The 19682-nt window shown below is 35.4% G+C and overlaps 1 protein-coding gene and 1 pseudogene across 2 annotated transcripts; both read left to right on the top strand.

Moving 5' to 3' along the window:
• Nucleotides 1-1089: 1089 nt before the first annotated feature.
• LOC127965613 (MIT domain-containing protein 1-like) lies at nucleotides 1090-3845 on the top strand (annotated as a pseudogene).
• A 7220-nt stretch (nucleotides 3846-11065) lies between these two features.
• Nucleotides 11066-18911, top strand: LOC127965612 (uncharacterized). 2 transcript variants are annotated; one of them, XM_052566480.1, is made up of 6 exons: nucleotides 11067-11319; nucleotides 11451-11648; nucleotides 12516-13998; nucleotides 15688-16646; nucleotides 17628-17739; nucleotides 17820-18911. In XM_052566480.1, exons 2-6 carry the CDS (start codon nucleotides 11589-11591, stop codon nucleotides 18005-18007), a joined length of 2802 nt encoding a protein of 933 aa, XP_052422440.1. In that variant the 5' UTR covers nucleotides 11067-11319; nucleotides 11451-11588; the 3' UTR covers nucleotides 18008-18911. The 2 variants fall into 2 exon arrangements, with proteins under 2 accessions (XP_052422439.1, XP_052422440.1); XM_052566479.1 differs by having other exon boundaries at nucleotides 11066-11648.
• Nucleotides 18912-19682: the final 771 nt, after the last annotated feature.

Raw genomic sequence — 19682 nt, 5'->3', positions numbered from 1 at the left:
AAGGGCTGCAAATCACCACAACACATACATATAACGAAACGCACTGCAAATCACCACAAAATGATGAAGATGTTTTTTTTTTTTATATGCTGATGTTTTTTCAATTTGCATGTGTTTTCTTAAATTGCAGCGCATTAAGCTAACTCAGCCACCGTAATTTAGGGTTCCATGAAACCTTTCCAAAAAAAAAAAAAAAAAAAAACTGAGAAAGCCCAGAAAAAATGATTAGGCAATATGCAAATTAAGTACTAGTTCACAAACTCTTGAGACATGAAACACATTTAACTACTTTGAGCTTTTTTTAATTATATATATATTCACCTTAATTAATCATCATCTTATTTACTGTTTATTTTACTTATTTCAGAAAATTAGAGTAACATGCCCTCCTCCCCAAAACCAACCAGATTAAACATATATTGAAAATCTGTTTCCAAATACGGTTATATCTAAGTAAGTGCTGTTGTTTTCACAACTACCGTATGTCCTCGCGTGATTATTTAGAGAATACCCATAATTTTAACTACATAAAAATGGCTATGACATGCAACAGTTTTGAATATAATATTGACAACACTATGAGCGGTTAACACCATTACATTTTCTTTCTGTAGATGAGCTGCACATGTAGCGTCAGTTTATTCGAAATCATATTTGAATGCTAGATTTACAAAACATCCCCGTAATCCAACATTTTGTAACCCTGTTAACCTCACAGTCATGTTTAGATATTTTACTGTATCTGTGATTTACTAAGATTAAAATCTGAGAGAATGTCTGGAAATTACAAGGAATGTTTTGTTTGTTTTGTTTTAGCTTTTCACAAGATACAGTGTTATGGGAATAATCTTACTATTTTATTAGAATATTAATTTTTCCTACATTAGTTGTATTGCATTAGTTGCATTTATTTAAATCAATAATAGTTGATATATGTTATCATTATTATAAGTCCATTTAAGCACAGCATATTTTTTTCTTAATTACTATTGTTATTTACATAAAAGCTCACTAATGTAGCAAAAATAAATAAATTTAAATAAATTTAAGCAGGCCTATATGCATTTAAAATAGAATTTTAATATATAATATAGTTTCTATATCTAGACAATAAATTACTGAATGATGCATTGTTATAATACATAACATAAAACATTTTATTGACTTTTAATTTACGGACTTTTATTGTCTAGCGGAAGCGAGAACTGGTCCTTCACAATAATGGAAACCGATGTCTTCACACTTTAGTTCCCACCGGAAGAACAAAAACACACAACATCTTCTGGTTTAAAACGGGTTGTTTTCGCTCCAGAAGTTGTATTCACCTTCGAAGAAAATTGACACGCCACCATATGGTTAATTTTAAATATGTAAATATGCTTTAATTGATTTAAATTGTACTTTGGATTACGAAAGCCCTCCAAAGTCGAGTGTTTTAATGTTTATTTCCTGGAAGGATGGTGTTGACAGTGGAGTGATTCTCAAAACAGTTCCCCCATAGTTTGGAAAGAGCTTTAACAAGTGCAGAACTGTTTTCTGCTACTACACAATCACACAGAGCACATGTAACTGTCAGCCTGGTTGTAGTCTGCTGCTTCTGCTTCAGAAAGGCTCTATGGCTCAGGATTTCCTCCCAGGCATGGAGAGCTCGGCTGTTTCTGTCATAGAGAGCCGTGGAGCTGGACCACAGCTCGCGCTTTCAGGAGGCTCTGGTGTGCTACCAGGAGGGGATCCAGCTCCTGGTGCATGTACTGAAGGGTATGCCATGAGTTTGGAAATGCTATATTATATTGCTGATGGCGTAAGATTGTAGTCTTAATATGGTTTACTGTTTTTCTAGCTGTAAAAGATGATTCAAAGAAGGTCCACTACAAAGAGAAGATCAAGGGTTACATGGACCGAGCAGAACAGAACAAAGACCATGTCAACAAACTGAAAGAAGGTTGGTTAATCAATAAAGTGTTTTAAACTAGGGGCCCCGGGAACCTACAGGGTATAAATAAAAGAATAAATAGATTGGTACATTTTATTATAAAATTATTTATTTTTCTAAAACAATCACATTTCAGTTTATATATATATATATATATATATATATATATATATATATATATATATATATATATATTGCTGTCAAATGATTAATCGCGAATTAATCCCATCCAAAATAAAAGTTTTTGTTTACATAATATGTGTGTGTGTACTGTGTAAATTTATTATATATATAAATACACACACATACAGTATACATTTAGAAAATATTTACATGTATACATTTATATGCATATAATTGATATTATATATAAATATATTTAAAATGAAAACATGACGTATTTTCCAAATATATATACAAGCGTGTGTATTTATATATAAATATTCTATAATCACATTACACACACATATATTATGTAATCAAAACTAATATTTTGGAACAGCGATTCACGATTCAACAGCACTAATATAAATTAGGTAAATATGCATGAAAATATATGTAGGGAATGAAGACCCCTGGCTTAAAGCACCTTTGCTCTTCACATCGGCTCAGTTTTGTCATTGTTGTCTCGTCTGTCAGAGGGTAAATACCATGAGCAGATAAAGATAGCAGACAGCTCCACTGGTTTTAGCTATGAATCCCGCTTCAAGCCCTACATCAGAGACGGACTGACTGAAGTCTGGGTGGAGGACCCTTATGTATGAAATGTCCATCAGGTACAGACTACAGTGATGCTCCGGAGTATACAGTACAGTACAACAGACTATATTACAGAATGAATGATAAGTGCAGAAATATATCTCAGAATAATAAATTACAAATGTTCTCCTTTGTAGTTGTATAACTTACTTCGTTTCGGTGAAATGCTGCTGAAATGCCAGTGTAAAGTAAAGACGATTCACCTTCTGACCTCATAAGTCGAGGTAAGGTTCTCCAGCGTCTACAAATCGTTTTATATTTGCACTCACTAAAACACAGAATGTACAACGTTTGGCATTTTGTTCATCGGAGGCTTCCATTAAAGTCGACCTTAACCCAGTGGTTTTCCAGGACAGCTCTGCTCAGCAAACGAGTGCCCTTGCGGAAATAAAGCAGTTGCTGCAGAGTCAAAACGTCCAGTACTCATCTACTATTCATGACAGGGAGATCAGGTACATCTCAAATCATTCTCATTTGCTGTATGTTACAGAAAAACACACTGGAGGAAAATGTGCCTGTGCTCTTTATGTTCTATATATTCATTTTGTTTTCCCAGGTTTAATAATGGTTGGATTAGATCGGCAGGGGACTTGATTATTTCAAAAAACCAAAGGTACCACCTAAGTGAAACATAAACTTGTGAAATATTAAAAAAATAACATGTTGTTGCGCATGTTTGCATAAGGGATGTATATAAAATACCTTTTCTTTTTTTTTAAGGGTCGCTTCTCTGTAGGATACTGTGATTATGATCTGAGAGAGTGTCATGAGACTACTGTGGACATTTTTCATACAAAACACACTAAGAAGACATAATCTTGACTGAAAAGCTTCTCCACTGTCTGGCATATCTATGGGGATATCTATAATTTCTAATGCAATCCTCACATACCAACCTGGACGACTGGAAATGTGCCTTCTGATCCCATTTACAGATGTTAAATGAAGTGGAAGGAGTGATTTTATTGCCCATTTTAAAATGCTCTGATATGAATCATTATTATTATAGTAATTTCAACTATAGTAATTGCTATTACTTCTATTGTTGTTTTTAAAGAATTTATGCACGAGTATATAATGGGGTGATTGATATGTATTTATTATATGTTCGCTTTTGTAATCATAAAAAAAAACGAATCGCATTTGTAAATAAGGTAGTAGTCTGTAAAATGTTCTTCACTAGTAAGTGCCCTTAATAAAAACGGTTTGTAAATATATCGCGTGCAGCAGCAGCGCCATCCTGTGGTCACTGGGAGAACTTCCAGTCGTCGTGTAAAAGGGATTGATCTGTGATAGTTACAGCATAACGTGAAGAATCGCTCCACCGGCTCGGTTAAAGAGCAAGTGGATGCCAGAGATCACCTCACCTGCTTTTTCTCTGTGATTTGCATCAGTACTATGTGAGTATACGCGACTACATTATATTTATATTAAGTTTTAGGACAGTCATGTGTCAATTATCGTGTTCATTTTTAAGATAGTGTTATAGTGGTTATGGTAAGTTTGTGTTTTTGAAATTGAAATTCATAAATATGCGAGAATTGTGACACGTGCAGACTGTACAAACCATAACCCATATAATTCCATGCGTTTCTGAATATCTTTATGGGCCACTTGATTTGGGACAGTCATAGCCTATGTAAAAGGCTTGATGTTTGTGAAAGGACTGGTTATTGGTTAGGACTGGTTACTGGTTAGGACTGATTATTTTTAATAACTAAGCAGTCCGTGGTGGTGCTGTATTTGTTTGCTTGGACATGTATGTATGAGTTCTTGCTTCTTCTGCCTGTCATATTAGAAACCATTAGTTGCGATGAAACACGCATGAATTCCCTGCAGGACGAGATTAAATCTATAATCGCCCTTAATCTCGATATGTGCTCCTCATCTCAGTTCATGAAAAATACACAGCCTTGTCTCTAAATAACACAATCCATCTCTCAAGGGACTAGAGTTATGATGGTCATGAGGGTGAATCTTATGAAACAAATCAAGGACATGTTAAGATGTTTGCTTGTTTTTAAACAATTTTACGTTGCATTTTTTTATACATTTTGAGAATTGTAGTTATTTTTTATTGGGTAAGGTTGTACTTAATTTCCTTAAAACAATGTCACCATGATCCAATAGTCCTAACGGTGCAAAAATGTATTTTCATATGATTTTGAAGTGAAATATTTAACCAATTTTCTTTAGAGATGATTTTGTACGATTCACTGTGATGATATGATTTGAGCTGATGCTACATGTGTAAATCCTATGGTCAATTCATAGTTAGAAAGTTGATTAAAGTTTTTAAGGGAGACCTGGAGCCTCATGCTACTGTGTAATTAATAAACTAAAAAAAAAAGGCTACTGATTTGAAACAAATCAGGAATTGTCCTGATCATTTATGAAAAAAAAAATAAAATAATAATCCCTAAAATCTCCCTCCATTTAATAGTTGAATCTTGTTTGAATGTACCTTAGTGTGGTTTGATTGTGTTCACTAGTTACCCAACAGTTATTGATTTTAATTGTAGTGCTGAACATGTAAACTAAACATTTGGAATAAACTAGCTGGAAAACTTAAACTAAAACACTTGTTTTATTTATACAGCTAGTTGTTAATTAAACATTTTTAATTTACTTTAACTTGATGTACTAAAATAACTAAAAATAAAACTGAAATACATTTTATATAAAAACTATGTAGACATAGTTGAGAAAAAAAACATGTAGACATATAAATAAAAAGACAAATAAGTTACTAAAACATTAATCAAAATCAAAAAGTAAAATAAAAGCAATTCAGAATATTATTCAGAAATAAAACAGTATAGTTGAAAGCTGTATGCAGTGTGCTTCAACTATGATAAAATACTGTATGCACAATACTTATAAGTATAAAACATTTTTGCCACAGACCACCAGATTAGGCGGAAACGAAAAGGAAAATATATAAATCAAATCAGATTATGGCACGAATGCATGCAAGCAGGCCATAAATATCTGAAACAATTCAGCATGCAATATCCAGCAATAATCGGAGGAAAGTGTCCTCAGTAGTAACACATCCCATCCATTGAAAGAGGCATATGTGCAGAATACTTTTGCTTCCCTTCAATATGCATGTCTGAATATGAAAATGTAAATTGACAGATGGATTATATTGAAAGTCACCCAGATGTCTTTTGTCCAGTAGGAGGAAAGGAGAGGGATTTGTGGCCAACTCTGGATCCTGACACAGATTTATGCCTGTATCTGGGGCAAAGCTGCTCTGTGCTTTGTGGAGTGCCAAATACAAAATGTTTAATCCTCAGAGATAATGGGTAGTTTAATGAGAGAGGGGCATTTTTAGGGTTAAAAAGTCAGTGAAGGAGATGTACATGTCTAGATGTATGTGTACAATGGACCCAATACTTTCTTTTGAGAGCCTTGTCTGTCATTTCTTTATCTCACCTTTAAAACAGTTCAAATAGGCTGTAGCCTACTTTCACAGTTACTTATAGTAACACAGGAGGGAGTTGAAAGCTCCTGTCCTTGTCTGCACAGAAGGAAAGGAAGCACATCATCTGTTCAGCTCCACCATCTCACCTAAGCGTATGAATATAAATGTGCTTATAATCTTTGCATCACAGAGAGCAGTATCTGCTCATTTTATTTATTTATTTTTGTCGTACACACAATACGGAGAAGTAGATCATGAGTCTGGTTCAGGTGTGGTTTAACACGTGGTTATTAGTCTTCCATGATATGGTGAAATATTAATAAAATAGCTAATCACATGTAGTTAAGACAGCTAAATATAGGCTTATTATACTTTCATATGTTATTGTTGATGTTAAATTCATCTTCGTCTGTCACTTGGTAATATGGCTAATACTAATTTAATATTTTGCCCCATCTTTGTAACATTTGTTACATTGTGCACTGCTATTCAATATATATATATATATATATATATATATATATATATATATATATATATATATATATATATAGATTATTCTTCTTTTTTCTCTCCATTTTTTGGGAAAAAGGTCACCCAAGGTTGCATGCAATTGATCAGAAATAATGTAAAACAGCAGTATTGTAAAATATTATTACAATTTTAAAATAAAACATATATAATTTTCAGCATCATTGCTCCAGTCTTCAGTGTGATGTGATCCTTCAGAAACCTTTCTAATATGATGATTTGGGGCTCAAAAACATTTATCATTATTATTATTATTATTATTATAATCAACGTTGAATAGAAAGTTCAAAAGAACAGTGTCTATTTGAAATAAAACAGCTTTTGTAACATTAAAAATGTATTTACTGTCACTTTTGATTGATTTCATTTCTGCCTTTGCAGAATAAAAATCTAAAAAATAAATGAAAAAGAAAATTAAACAAGCTAAATTTAAAATGCATACAACAAAAAAGAGAAAAAAAAAATCAATGTTTAATTATAATGTAATACAGAGTGCCAAGTCTGTGTAGAATACATGATGACTCATTAAAGTTGAGAAACAAAAGAATTTAACCATATATAAAGTATACGCACATATTTCCACAAACAAATCCTTACAAAAAGAAAGTATTTGCATACATAGGTATCCACACGAAAGAAATTCAAACCACAATCAAATCACATGAAAAAAAGACAATGAGTGGGTCCCCATCTCCAAAAATATACAAAAGTAATAATTTCTTTCTAAATATCATACTGAGCTCAGAGTTTTGAATGGTAGCATATATACAGTACACAAACACTGAAGATGGCCTTTTCACCCAGGTAAAGTGATCTTTGAGTGGAGCATGACGGTGTTTAAATGATTTGCATACAAAAACTGACCTACTCTGACGTGTGGATGCAAATGCATGACACAAACCATAGTTGTTCGGTTAACCGTGATATTTTCAACTCTCTCTTTAACAAATCATTTACAAACACAAGAGGAATATAAATCAGATGTGATGCTCGATCCATGTTTATTTTGATCAAATAGCTTCCTTATGCTCTTGCTATCAACACACACACACACACACACGTGCTCTTGTTGATAGAGTGCTGGGTGGTGTGTAGATGCTTTAGTGTTTAGTAAGAAGCTTAGGCATACAGGGAAAGCATGAGTTGCCAGTCAGTGTTTGTCCAACTCCTTACTGCCAAATATCAAATCCATCAATGCGTATCTTTGTCAGAGCCTGCTTTTCCTTTTCCTCTTTCCTTTTCATTCAGTAGTTCCTCTCCTGATTTTGCTTTCTCCGGTCTGTCTTTCGGTGTCTATATCTCTCTGCATGTGTGTGATTGAGACAGAGCTGCTATGGTTCATAGGATGTAAGGACATTGTGTTTGCCTTTTAAAAGGAAGAAGAGAAGCTAAATCACACAGGAAAGAAGAAACAGAAGGATTTCTTCTGACAGAGTAAGGATGTAATTTATCTTGCTTAATATTGTTTGAAGTACATATGTTTTGTTGTTCAGGGTAACGATAATAAAGCATCATTCATAGCAATTTCATTATTTATATATAAGTGATCAGTAAGTTATCAAATTCAATCATTATTATTAATGTTTAAAATATGGGGTCAATAAAATGTTTGTTTTTTAAAAGAAAATATTTTTATTGCGCAAAATATTCCGCAATATTACAAAATATCGCTGTTTTAAATTTTAAAACCCAAAGGTTTTTAAGCGAATCCCTCAACTACATAAGAGTTCAATCTTGTGTTCTCAGACATGGAGACATATATTATTTATTAATTTTAACAATTAAGAAACGTGGAGTTTTTGTTGTTGTTTTTGTTTTGTAAATTAGGAAAGTCAACACAGATCGGCAAATGTAAAAAAAAAAAAAGGGATGGACTGGGTGGACTTTGCATGTTTTTTATTATTATTTATTGGATATCTGCATTATCAAGGCATGGTCAGTGATAAGAAAGGTTTGTTGTTATAATAATAAAGGATAGTGATGCCCATAGGTTGAAATAAGTGTGAAGCACATTGTCCAAATCAAGGACACAGTCTCACATATTTCACTTAATGTCAATGTAAGCAAGATAACTGGTTCTAAACCACTCTGATTGACAATGAGGAAAGAGTACAAAATAAATAATCTAGCTTGTAGATTGTTCTAGCTTCTAGCTTGTATGCCAGTGGTATCACACATGCCTGTGGTTACTGACTCCTGATTTAACACAGCAGCACATAACATATATCATTCAAGGAAAATAACAAAATCACTTATATACACTATCATTCAAAACTAAAATACAGTAAAAACAGTTTTCAAGTAACTATTTTCTAATTTAATATAATAAACGTTTTTATTCCAAAGTCTAATTCTCAGCAGCATTACTCCAGCCTTTTTTTTTTTTTTTTTTTTATGGTATACATTTTTTCAGCGTTCTTTAATTAATAGAAAGTTCAAATGAACAGTGTTTATTTTAAATAATTTTTTAATGTCTTTTACTGCCATTCAAGTTCATGCATCCTTTCTAAATTAAAGTAATTATATATATATATATTAATTGTATCAAAAAAATATTAACTTACTAAAATTTTGAACAGTATTGTATTCTCTAACATAACATCCATAATTTTCAGTAATGGAAAATCACATGGAAAATATGACTGTAGATAAACCTTTGGTCTCTGTTAGGTTGAGAGAGCCTTCTGTTATCACATTTAGAATTTAGCCACGTTGCCACACCAGAGATATGACTTTCCTCTAGTATTTTGCATGTCAATAAATTACTCTTTTGCTGCTGTCCTTTGTAGAACAACAATTTTACTCTATTGTGAATTTAAGAACAACAATTAACATTTAATAGATAGTAAACTATCATTGTTATTGTTCTACTACATAAGACGAACATTCCCTTTGATAATTCCACTGACGTTTTTCACACCACGCTTCATCTGATTTCTGTGTAACTGTCCTCATTAACAGCTGTACCGCTGAAGATGAATGTTCTGGAGGCTTCAGGAGACCCAGAGGGAGAAGGCGGTGATGACTTAACAGGTCAGAAATCTTTCAGTAAAGCTCAATGCTTTCATCAGTTAATCCAGTCTCAGGTTTTTACAGTATATGACATACTTTTCTAAAAGCATTGATATGTTTGATGTTTAGGAAGGAAGAAGTCCAGGTTAAAGTCTAAGTCACGCCTGCTTGGGAAGATAAGGAGGAAACAGGATGATAGCGGCATGAAGCCGAGTCAGTCTGAAAGTGACATCACACGCCGTGTGGAAGACTCAGAGTAAGTGTCCACAGTGTCGGCATCGTGTGATTTAAGAAAAGCTAAACTCACCAATGTTAGATGCGACAAAATAAAAATGGACAACGTTTGATCATGAAGTAAAACTTTGAAGCACGTTAAAGCTATACATGTTTTGATGATCCCTTGTGAAAATGAAATGTAAGTTGTTGCATTGAGTGTAGTGATCCTGTAGAGCATAGCGCAAGGTTGGGGGTTTGATTACCCGGGAACACATGATAAAAGCGTCTGCTAAATGCATACATTTAATTTAATTTAATTTTTAATTTTACTTCAAATCTTAAAACTTGTTGATAATATTAATGAAATAAATGCCACTTAGTGTATTTAAAAAGATCAAAACTTTCATGTTTCTTAACACACTAAAGCTCACTTGAAGTAATAATGTAAAGGTAGAAGTTTTGCTTTAAGGTATATTTTACATCAGTTTTAGTAATAGTATTTTGTCAAAGACTTGTTTTTAATGACAAACTAAAGCAGAAATTACTTGACTCAATTACTTGATTCGAATTGAATATATTTGAAATGTACTAAATTGCAACTTCAACATTGCAATGAAATGCATATAAAAAAAAGTTCTAATAAGTGGGTAGAAAAGCACTCTCAGATATACATTTAAACTATATCATATTTCCATAACAAATGCTCTTTTTTCGCATGGGATAACATGCATCTTTTCTTAAAAGTTGCTCCGAAGGCATGCTGGGATCCCGGGCATTGTCACATGACAGCATTTTTCATGCACAGCACAGTCATTCAGACCCTGAACCACTAAGAGTTCTGTCTCAAGAGAACATTCATGGCAAAATCCGAGCTCTGCAGGTGAGTAAGACGGACCACACACAACACACTAAACACTCTTATTATAAACACTCATCAGTGTGACTGACTGCAATGTTTCATATAGATTTTAAGATGATTTATTTTGTTTGATCAGATAAAGCTCCAGCAGCAAAAACTGCATTTAGGTCCTCCCCCACTTCTGTTGCCCCCTAAACGGCGTGAAGACTTGGGTGGAAGTTCAGAAGATGACAGCCTTTCTCATAGCTCCTATGAAGTATCCCTTGGAGAAGGACTAAACATGAGCATATCGAACAAGGTGCTTCAACTATAACACAGCAGCATTCCAGTTTCTTTGTTGTGACAGTGTATTTTAATGTTTTGTCACTAATACATGAATGTGTTGGTGTTAAATGCATCTTTGAACATTAATCAAACATCTGCACGAGTTTGTGTTGCTCATTGTGTGTCTTCTGCTGCTACTACCACAGCTTAAATCCAATGTTAACTTTTATGTCATGATGTTTGCAGTTTTCTATCCCTCCCAAAAACCATAGCACCTTGATCTTAGCTGAAACAAGAAGTAAGGAGGAAGAACAGGTAGCCTGCTGCCATTTCACTGACGTGTTGACGTTATACCTGTCATTCATAGATTTGATTTATGGCTTAAATTTGAATGTTGTTTCTTTGGTCCTAAATATTGTCTAATGTCCCTTTTCCTTCCCTTCCAGACCTCTTCACAGCTGATTTCTCCTCGGCCGGTCAGCCCAGCACCTGCAACCCTTTCCCCACTTGCCCCTGGCTCGGTGGACTTCAGCACTCCTCCACAATTCACTTCCCTCCTGGACAACTCTGCTGCCCGTCACCGTATGTCCCTCAAACCTAAGAACCAAAGAGCCAGTGCCAAGAACAGGAGGGTGACCACTTCGGTGAGCCTTTTTAATGGACCCTTCTAAACGTATTATCCATTAGCATCACCCAGGTTCTCTCAACAAAAAGCCCGATTTTTCCACTGGCATTTGAAATATTGTAGGAAGTAAGCTCTGTGACCAACAAAAGTTTGTGTTTCTTACAAGTTTGGTTATCAAAAATGCATCAACCTTTTATAAATTTTAAAATCGAAATACAATCGGCAGAAGTAAAACGCTAAAATTAGGCTGTAAACATACTACACAGTGCACAACTTTATTTTAAATCTACAAGTTGGAAAGCTTGAATTAGCGTAGTAAGAAAAGGGAACACAGCGGGGCTGTGAAAGTGGACTAGTTAGTAGATTTACGTGCTTGGCGTGATGATGTTTAGAGTTCTCAACAACCTCTGTAGTCTCATTTAGCCACTTGTTAACAGCCTTATCTTTTTTTAAATGCTTTTAAAAATCAAGTGTGTCTGCACCGATAGCCTGGTGGGCAGCACATCGAAATATGACACAGCTGCTCTTTGAGTGTCCTGAGTTTCAATCCGACTCGTGGAACTTAAACAATCTCGTCACTCTCTCTCCCAATTGCCTCCGGTCACATCTCCTATCAAGAAAAATGCTAAATCATTAAGTGGGGTATTACTGATGTATTTTATGTTATAGAATAAAATGTGGAAATATCATGAGCTTGTGTTAACCATAGAACTTATTTCAGGCATTTAGCCAAAATCCTTTGACTTGAGGACAACGGAAACCAGAAGTTCAAAAATCCTAATTTCTGTCCGTTTCCATTTAGTTCATATTTAGTTCATATATTTCATATTCCAGCAGTTCATTTTTAATAGATTTTCTATATTTGTACATTGCACTTCCTGTGTAGGCTGGAAGCAGAGCGCGATCTGAGAGTTTGAACAGTCTGGACCGACCGCTGACTACTATGGAGAAAGAGACTCTCGTAAAAGAGATACCTCGCGCTCGCTCGTATTCCACACAGGTGTTACGAGGAGAGAGGCTTACGACTTCACAAATCAAGAGTCCAGTTCCAGTTTCACCTTTAATGTCTCTTCAGACTTCTGGAGATAGTAGACAAGTTTCTGCTGAACCTGAGATTGAGAGAAACATCCTGTCCACATCACCTCCAAACCCTAGCCTACGTGAAACAACTCCAGCTGCGTCATCAGTAGCCAAACCACCGATCCCAGTGGTGCCAATTGACTTAAAGGGAAAAGGAGAAGTGAGTGAGATGTTCAGTAGCACCAAACTACTCAAGAACACCCAAAGTAACATTGTGTCAACTGTAAGCCCATTTGTAAGACCAAATGTAACTACCACACCAGAATTAAGTGCTGTAAAAGATGAGAAGTCTAATGCTGTGCTAATTCAAACCAAGATGGATAAAAACAATGTTCAGAATGCAGTAAATATAGAGAAAAACCTAGCCTCTGCTCATGCTTCAACCAGTGTGATTTGTGGAGTAAATCTGAGACCATCATCTCTGAGAAGAAATATACCTTCCACAGAAGACAAACATGAGTCCAGGACCCTTCAGCCAGTCAGCACAGTGTCAACTTTTACTCATGAAGATCACACTCAAACAGAATCTATAAAACGCCAAAGAACCGTGTCTGGATCGTTCCACTTTAATGTCTCCTCAGACAAGAGTCAAGAGCGGCCGAGGACTGCAAGCTTCACTGGAGTAGTTGGACAAGCTGGACTGAGAAAGGAACCTCCAACTCCTGCCAAACCTCCTTTAAATATCAAGATAGAGCGGCAAGTAAGTTCACAAGTTGAGAAAACAATAAAAGGCCTGTCTGCTAACTTACAAATTTCAAAGAAAGAAGACAAAACGGACACTTCTCCAGTGATACCAACGAAGTTCACTGATCTAGCAAAGAGCCGTCCTCGGGACCCGGATGTGGAGGAGAGTCAGAACAACGAGAAGCAGGAGATTGGGGTAGAGGCTACTGAAGAAGGTGTACAGGAGGTGGAGGTGGGAGAAGAGGCATTAGAGGATGTGATGGAAGATGTGACTGAGGGAAAAGATAGAGAGGCTACAAATGCATTTGGAGTGAAGCTTCGCTCTACCTCTCTTTCGCTGAAGTTTCGCTTGGACAAAGCTCAATCTGAAGACAAAGAAAAACACCACAGTGCATCGATTTCACCTCCAGCCTCACAATCTGATTCAACCAGCTGTGTGCAACCTGAAGACCAATGCACTGGCATTGGGTCTACTAAAGTCCACGAGAAACTCAAAGAAACTCCTCTCCAAACTGATGCGTCCGCAACCTCGGTTCATTCCTACGGTTCGCCACCTAAGAGTTTCTGTAGAGACAAAGAGAGAGCTGGCGTCCTCAGACAGGCTGGTGAGTTTCTTTTTGTGGTTTCCCAAGGTGCATGAAGATTAAGCCTCTGGCCTATTTAGTTGAAATTATGATGAATGTGAACAGCTACATATCCTATGAGAGTCATGATCCAGGTCATACCAGGAAACAGTCTGTGCTTGTCTGAGTCAGAGCATTTAGAAAGCTGATTTGTCCAAATGTTTAACTGTGTCAGTCTGTAATTACACTGATGGTGGTTACTCAACTGAGTAAACAAACGGTAGATTGGACTTCTAGATATCCATTTGAGTTATACAGTGCATTGTCTTATTGAACTAACAGTGGACTTTACTAAATAAATAAACCAGTAAAGTATTTATTACCTTTATTGCCTATTAATGATTAGTTGATTTTAGTTAAATTTAAAAAGAATACCAACCAGCAGAGCAGTACTGTGAATAGTGATACATGATTATTATAAAATCATAAAGAATTTAGGTATTATAGTATGAAAATTAACCATGGATTTACTATAGTAAAAGTGTATTAACCATGTTTTTTGACAATTTGATTGCCATTTGTATTAATGACAAGATCTGTCATTAAAATAGATGCTGATGGGTCCTTAAAGGGTTAGTTCACCCAAAAATGTATATTAGGCTGCGTTTTACTCACCCCTGAGCCATCCTAGGTGTATATGTCTTTCCTTAATATGAATTCAGTTGGAGTTATATTAAATGCTGACCTCATACGTAATTCCCCTGGAACTGCTTCTGTTTTCAACAGTGATCACAAGCTAGATTAAAAAAAAAATGATTGTTTTGAATATGGATATTTTTCTTATGAAAATGCATCAGTTCACTAAAGGAGGCCTTTGTTCAACCCCTGGAGCCATGTGAGACACTTTTTTTTAATGAAAGGTTGCTTTTTATTTAAAGTCTTTTGGACTGAAGCAATGCAACACCCGCTGACTGCAACGGTAGAGCTTAAAAGATCAAACACAATTTTTAATATAACTCTGAATGGATTCGTCTGAAAGAAGAAAGTCAAACACACCTAGGATCCCTCTGAGTAAAATGCAGCCTAATTTTTATTTCTGGGTGAACTAACCCTTTAATGTAAACTGATGATATTCACGGTGTTAAACGACTTTGCACAGGCTGATTGGTTTGCTGCTTTACATTTAAATTGTTGGTTAGCATTTAGCAGAGCTGTCCGCAGCAAGCTTTCAGAGTTCCTCTAAAATCCTACACCTTCCCTAGCTCCACCTGTATAGATCTGCTACAGGTTATTATATATGCTATTTGTGCAGCAGCAGTAGGTCTTAAATACTCACAGCACCGTATCTGTGTATATATTAGCAGTAGCAAGTTCCTGTACTTCAGGGATAGGCAACTTCGGTCCTGGAGGGCCACTGTCCTGCAGAGTTTAGCTCCAACCCTAAATAAACACACCTGAACAAGGCAATCAATGTTATTTTGGTTTTATTTGTAGTAAATCCATGGTTCATTTTCATAAAGGCTTAACGCTCTGTTAAAATTCACTAATTGTCTATTTTTAATAACAATACTAAACAAAAAATGGCGCTACAACAACTTACAAGATGCATGCACAAGAAAAATTTTGTGATAAGAAAATGGTCCTCTGTCCATTATCAATAGTATTGCGATGCATAAAACAGCTCACAGAGAAGTTACTGCTTTTGATTAAATAAATATTCTGCATTTTCAGAACCTCCTCAGCCCTCATCATCAGCCAGCAAATCTAGTAAGATTGTACCTTCATCAGCTAAAGAAGGTACAGGGTTGTCCCCAGAAGAGACTACAGCTGTATCCTTTCAGGAGAACCCGCCAACCTCTACTGCTTCTGAGGTGTCCTGGATGGAGATGGCCAGAGAGAAAACCAGAAGTCTCCAACAGCTCTTTACCAGCAGGCTGCCTGAGTTTCCTAGCTTGCAGTCTCGACCAATGACCTTCACTACAACACAACCACAAACCCAAACATCCACTTCACAAGCCAACCCAAGAATCACACAGAACATTTCAAGCCAGCCTTCGACTACACAACCTCTTTTGAAACCTACAGAAACAAAACCGCTGCCATCAGCACATTATTCTGGAAAATCCACACAATCTGCCTCTCAGCTTATGCAAACTCAGACTAGAACAACAACAAACCAACCTTCAGCAAATTCAAATCAGACTCAGATTGACAGTACCAGAGAAGTCCAGTTTCAGTCCATGACTCAAATGTTTAATTCAACAACAAATCCAACCCAGCCTACAGTTACAAACACATTGAATGTGCAATCCACTGCTGTAAACACAGCAAAACAGCCATCACAAGCATTGGCACCACAGACACCACCCATCGAGCCATCATCACCAATGCGAGCATCATCACAGACCCCCACACAAGCTATACTGCGTCCCACAGCACCCCCAGGTTACCCATATCTGTCATCAAGCCCAAAGTTAATATCCCAACAGTTTGCCAATATTGTCTCAAAGGATCAGCCTCAGAATGAGGGTGGAGAGCACAGTGTAATTTCAGGGAAAGCTGACATGGCGTCTGCGTCTCAGGGGTTAGGGTCCAGGCCTGAAGATGGCAGACCAGTGTGGGCAGCAGGGTTAGGAAACACAAACTCACTCTTACAGCGCTGGGAGAACCAAACAATTGCTGCAACCAAGGTAATATTTTTTTTATGAAATCTCCAAACACATGCAGTCTATTCATATAAACCAGAGAAAGGACACTTACCTCAGCCTCAGAAAAAAGGAGTGATTGCTTCACACTAGTCAAATTTCGGTCACATTGGAAAGTTCAAAAGAGTGGCATTTATTTAAAATAGAAAACGTTTGTTGCATTATTAATGTCTTTACTGTAACCATTCATCAATATAATGCATATTTACTTACAGGGGTAGTTCTCCCAAAAATGAAAATTCCATCATTAATTACTCACCCTCATGTCATTCCAAAGCCATAAGACATCTTCAGAGTACAGATTAAGATATTTTAGATGAAATCCGAGAGCTTTCTGACCCAGGATAGACAGCAATGCAACTGAATCATTCAAGGCCCTGAAAGGTAGTTAGGACATGGTTAAATAGTCCATGTGACATCAGTGTGCAGCTGTAATTTTATGAAGTTACAGGACTACTTTGTGCACACAAAAAAACAAAAACAACAAAGACTTTCAACAATTTCTTCTTCCATGTCAGTCTTTGATGCATGTTTACAGCAGTACCATGATGCATGTGTGTGTTGCTGCTGACACAGCATGGCACAACATGAGGGTGAGTAATTATTGACAGAATATTCATTTATGGGTGTACTATCCCTTTAATAAAAGAGTACATTTTTCTGCCCGAAAAAATATCAATGACCCCAAACATTGGAACAGTATAGTTAGTATAGTATAGTTAGTTGGGATAGTTAATATCATTTGATACAGTCAAATGTCTGCAAATCAAAAATCACTAAATAAGACATTAATAATCCAGACAGGTCTAAAGACTTTATGAATCACACATTTATAAATTAAAATAAAGCACTCTTTATGGAGGGGACACATGTATTATTTGCTCATAATATATAGTACACTATGTTCTGTTTGTGGTGTTTTGCTTTGTCAATTGTTTCAGATTTCGTCTTTATTGATTTCAATAGACAGGTGAGTCAAAGTCCACAGCAGAGTCCCAAACAACATCTCAATCTACAGCTCCTCACAGACCGATCGCAAAGCTCTCAGGCACAGGGTTCGACTCAAGTTTGTCAATGCGTAAGTGAGATACACAATATCAGTTTTACATGACAGCTACAATTGAAGTATATGCTTATATATGGTGTTGATATTTCTAGAAGCATCAGTCTCTCCTATTCTCATGAGGTCAACAGACAGAGAGGATAAATTGCAGCAGGAAGATCAACCTTCATCATCACCATCATCGTCATCTCCTCTACAGTCTGTCCGTGACACTGCCCAACCATCCTGGATGGAGCTGGCCAAGAGGAAATCCCTGGCATGGAGTGATAAGACTATGGACTAAAACACATAGAGTTGGATGCTGAGGTTGGAGGATCATTTGAGGGCATTTTCAGTCTAGCATCTGAAAGCAGAAGTTGCATCCATGCAATCAGAGGTTTGCTTCATTTGAACTTCAGTAGACTTTGAAGTTGATGTTAAAGCAGTGTGTTCTAGAAGTGAACCACTATTGCTTATGTATATTATTGAGGGAAACTTATACATTCATCAGTCAGTAAACTTCCTAATTGTGTTTGTCTTCTAAAACCTCACGTGTGCTGCTTGCGTTCTCTCCATGTGAAGTATGAATGTATGCACATCAGATGGGTACCAACGAAACAAAAAGGAGAAGTAAATACTGTGAGATTAAAGTCATGTTCTCTTGCAACACTGTATAACAGCTGCTGGTAATGTATTTTGCAAATGCACCACAGTGCAGCACAACAGATTTGAGTGAAAAGGGAGATCAGAGATGGAAGGGGATGGAAACACATTCAGGTTGAGACTCAATCAAAAGCACCCTGAGTGAGATCTCAGGAAGAGAAGTAGATGGTACTAATGTTTTACCTACTCACAAGTCTGCAGACACACAAAAACAACAAGGGTCTCCCATGTAATAAGTTGCAATATGTGATATGTTTCTCAGGTTTAACACATTGTATCATTGTTTTCCTGTTAAAATTATTAATATGATTATTTCCTTTCCAATGACAAATTTGTATTTATTTGCATGAATTCCCTCCAAGAATTTGTATGTATTGTGACATTATATCACCTGTTGATTTTCTGATACCTATTAGATTTGAAGATTTCTGTTCATTTGTGTTAAATGTTAAATTATGTGACTGTAAGATTATTTCAAATTACTTGGAGCTTGCTTTTGAAAATACCAACTCAACTTCCTTCACCAATAAATTAATCTTACTAAATCTGGGACATGTGATTTATAATTTATAATGAATATAACATATCAATAACACAACAACAACAAACATAATAATAAAATAAATGTTGTTTGAAAGTAGAAATCAATATCGGATGCACTATACACAATGTAAGAAGCTTTCAGAATATATTATGTTCTGTTGTATTTTATTTTAGAAAACAAACAAAACAAATTAATATATTTGGAATGGAAAATTAGCAAATTATAGATATTTCTTTTCATATTGACTTGTGTTGACAGTCAATACAAAAATAATGTCTATTTTTATTCTAGTGTTACCATCACACACACACACACACACACACACACACACACAAAAAAAAAAAAAAAAAAAAAAAAAATATATATATATATATATATATATATATATATATATATATATATATATATATATATATATATATATATATATTGTGTGTGTGTGTGTGTAAAATAACACAACAATACTTAATTTGTGGATATAATGGTTATATTAGCATGAGTATATATATAATTAATTGTATTAAAAACTTGTATTAATATTCAATTTTCTTCTTTTCTTTTATTTTTAATATTACCCATTAAAAAAAAAATATATTGTATGCCAAATTACCACCATACTTGTTTTATTTCATTACAAATGAAATAATTTTCCCACATTTATACCACCATAAAAATAGCAAATGAGGTATGACAAATTGCAAAATTCTTGTTACCATGGTAATTGTTGGTATTGACAGATTACGATCAATACAAAAATCCAGTTAATTCTATA

The sequence above is a fragment of the Carassius gibelio genome, chromosome B9 (assembly GCF_023724105.1).
Source record: "Carassius gibelio isolate Cgi1373 ecotype wild population from Czech Republic chromosome B9, carGib1.2-hapl.c, whole genome shotgun sequence".
In the NCBI taxonomy this organism is placed as follows: Eukaryota; Metazoa; Chordata; class Actinopteri; order Cypriniformes; family Cyprinidae; genus Carassius; species Carassius gibelio.
This window is presented reverse-complemented; position numbering and strand designations above follow the sequence as displayed.

What these genes read in the sequence shown, in the direction of transcription:
- LOC127965612 (XM_052566479.1), top strand. Translation starts at nt 11,427, where the DNA reads ATGTCCCTTTTCCTTCCCTTCCAGACCTCTTCACAGCTGATTTCTCCT. An exon ending in TGGCGTCCTCAGACAGGCTG is followed by an intron (nt 13,999 to 15,687) that starts GTGAGTTTCTTT and finishes CTGCATTTTCAG; the next exon opens with AACCTCCTCAGCCCTCATCA. An exon ending in CGACTCAAGTTTGTCAATGC is followed by an intron (nt 17,740 to 17,819) that starts GTAAGTGAGATA and finishes TGATATTTCTAG; the next exon opens with AAGCATCAGTCTCTCCTATT.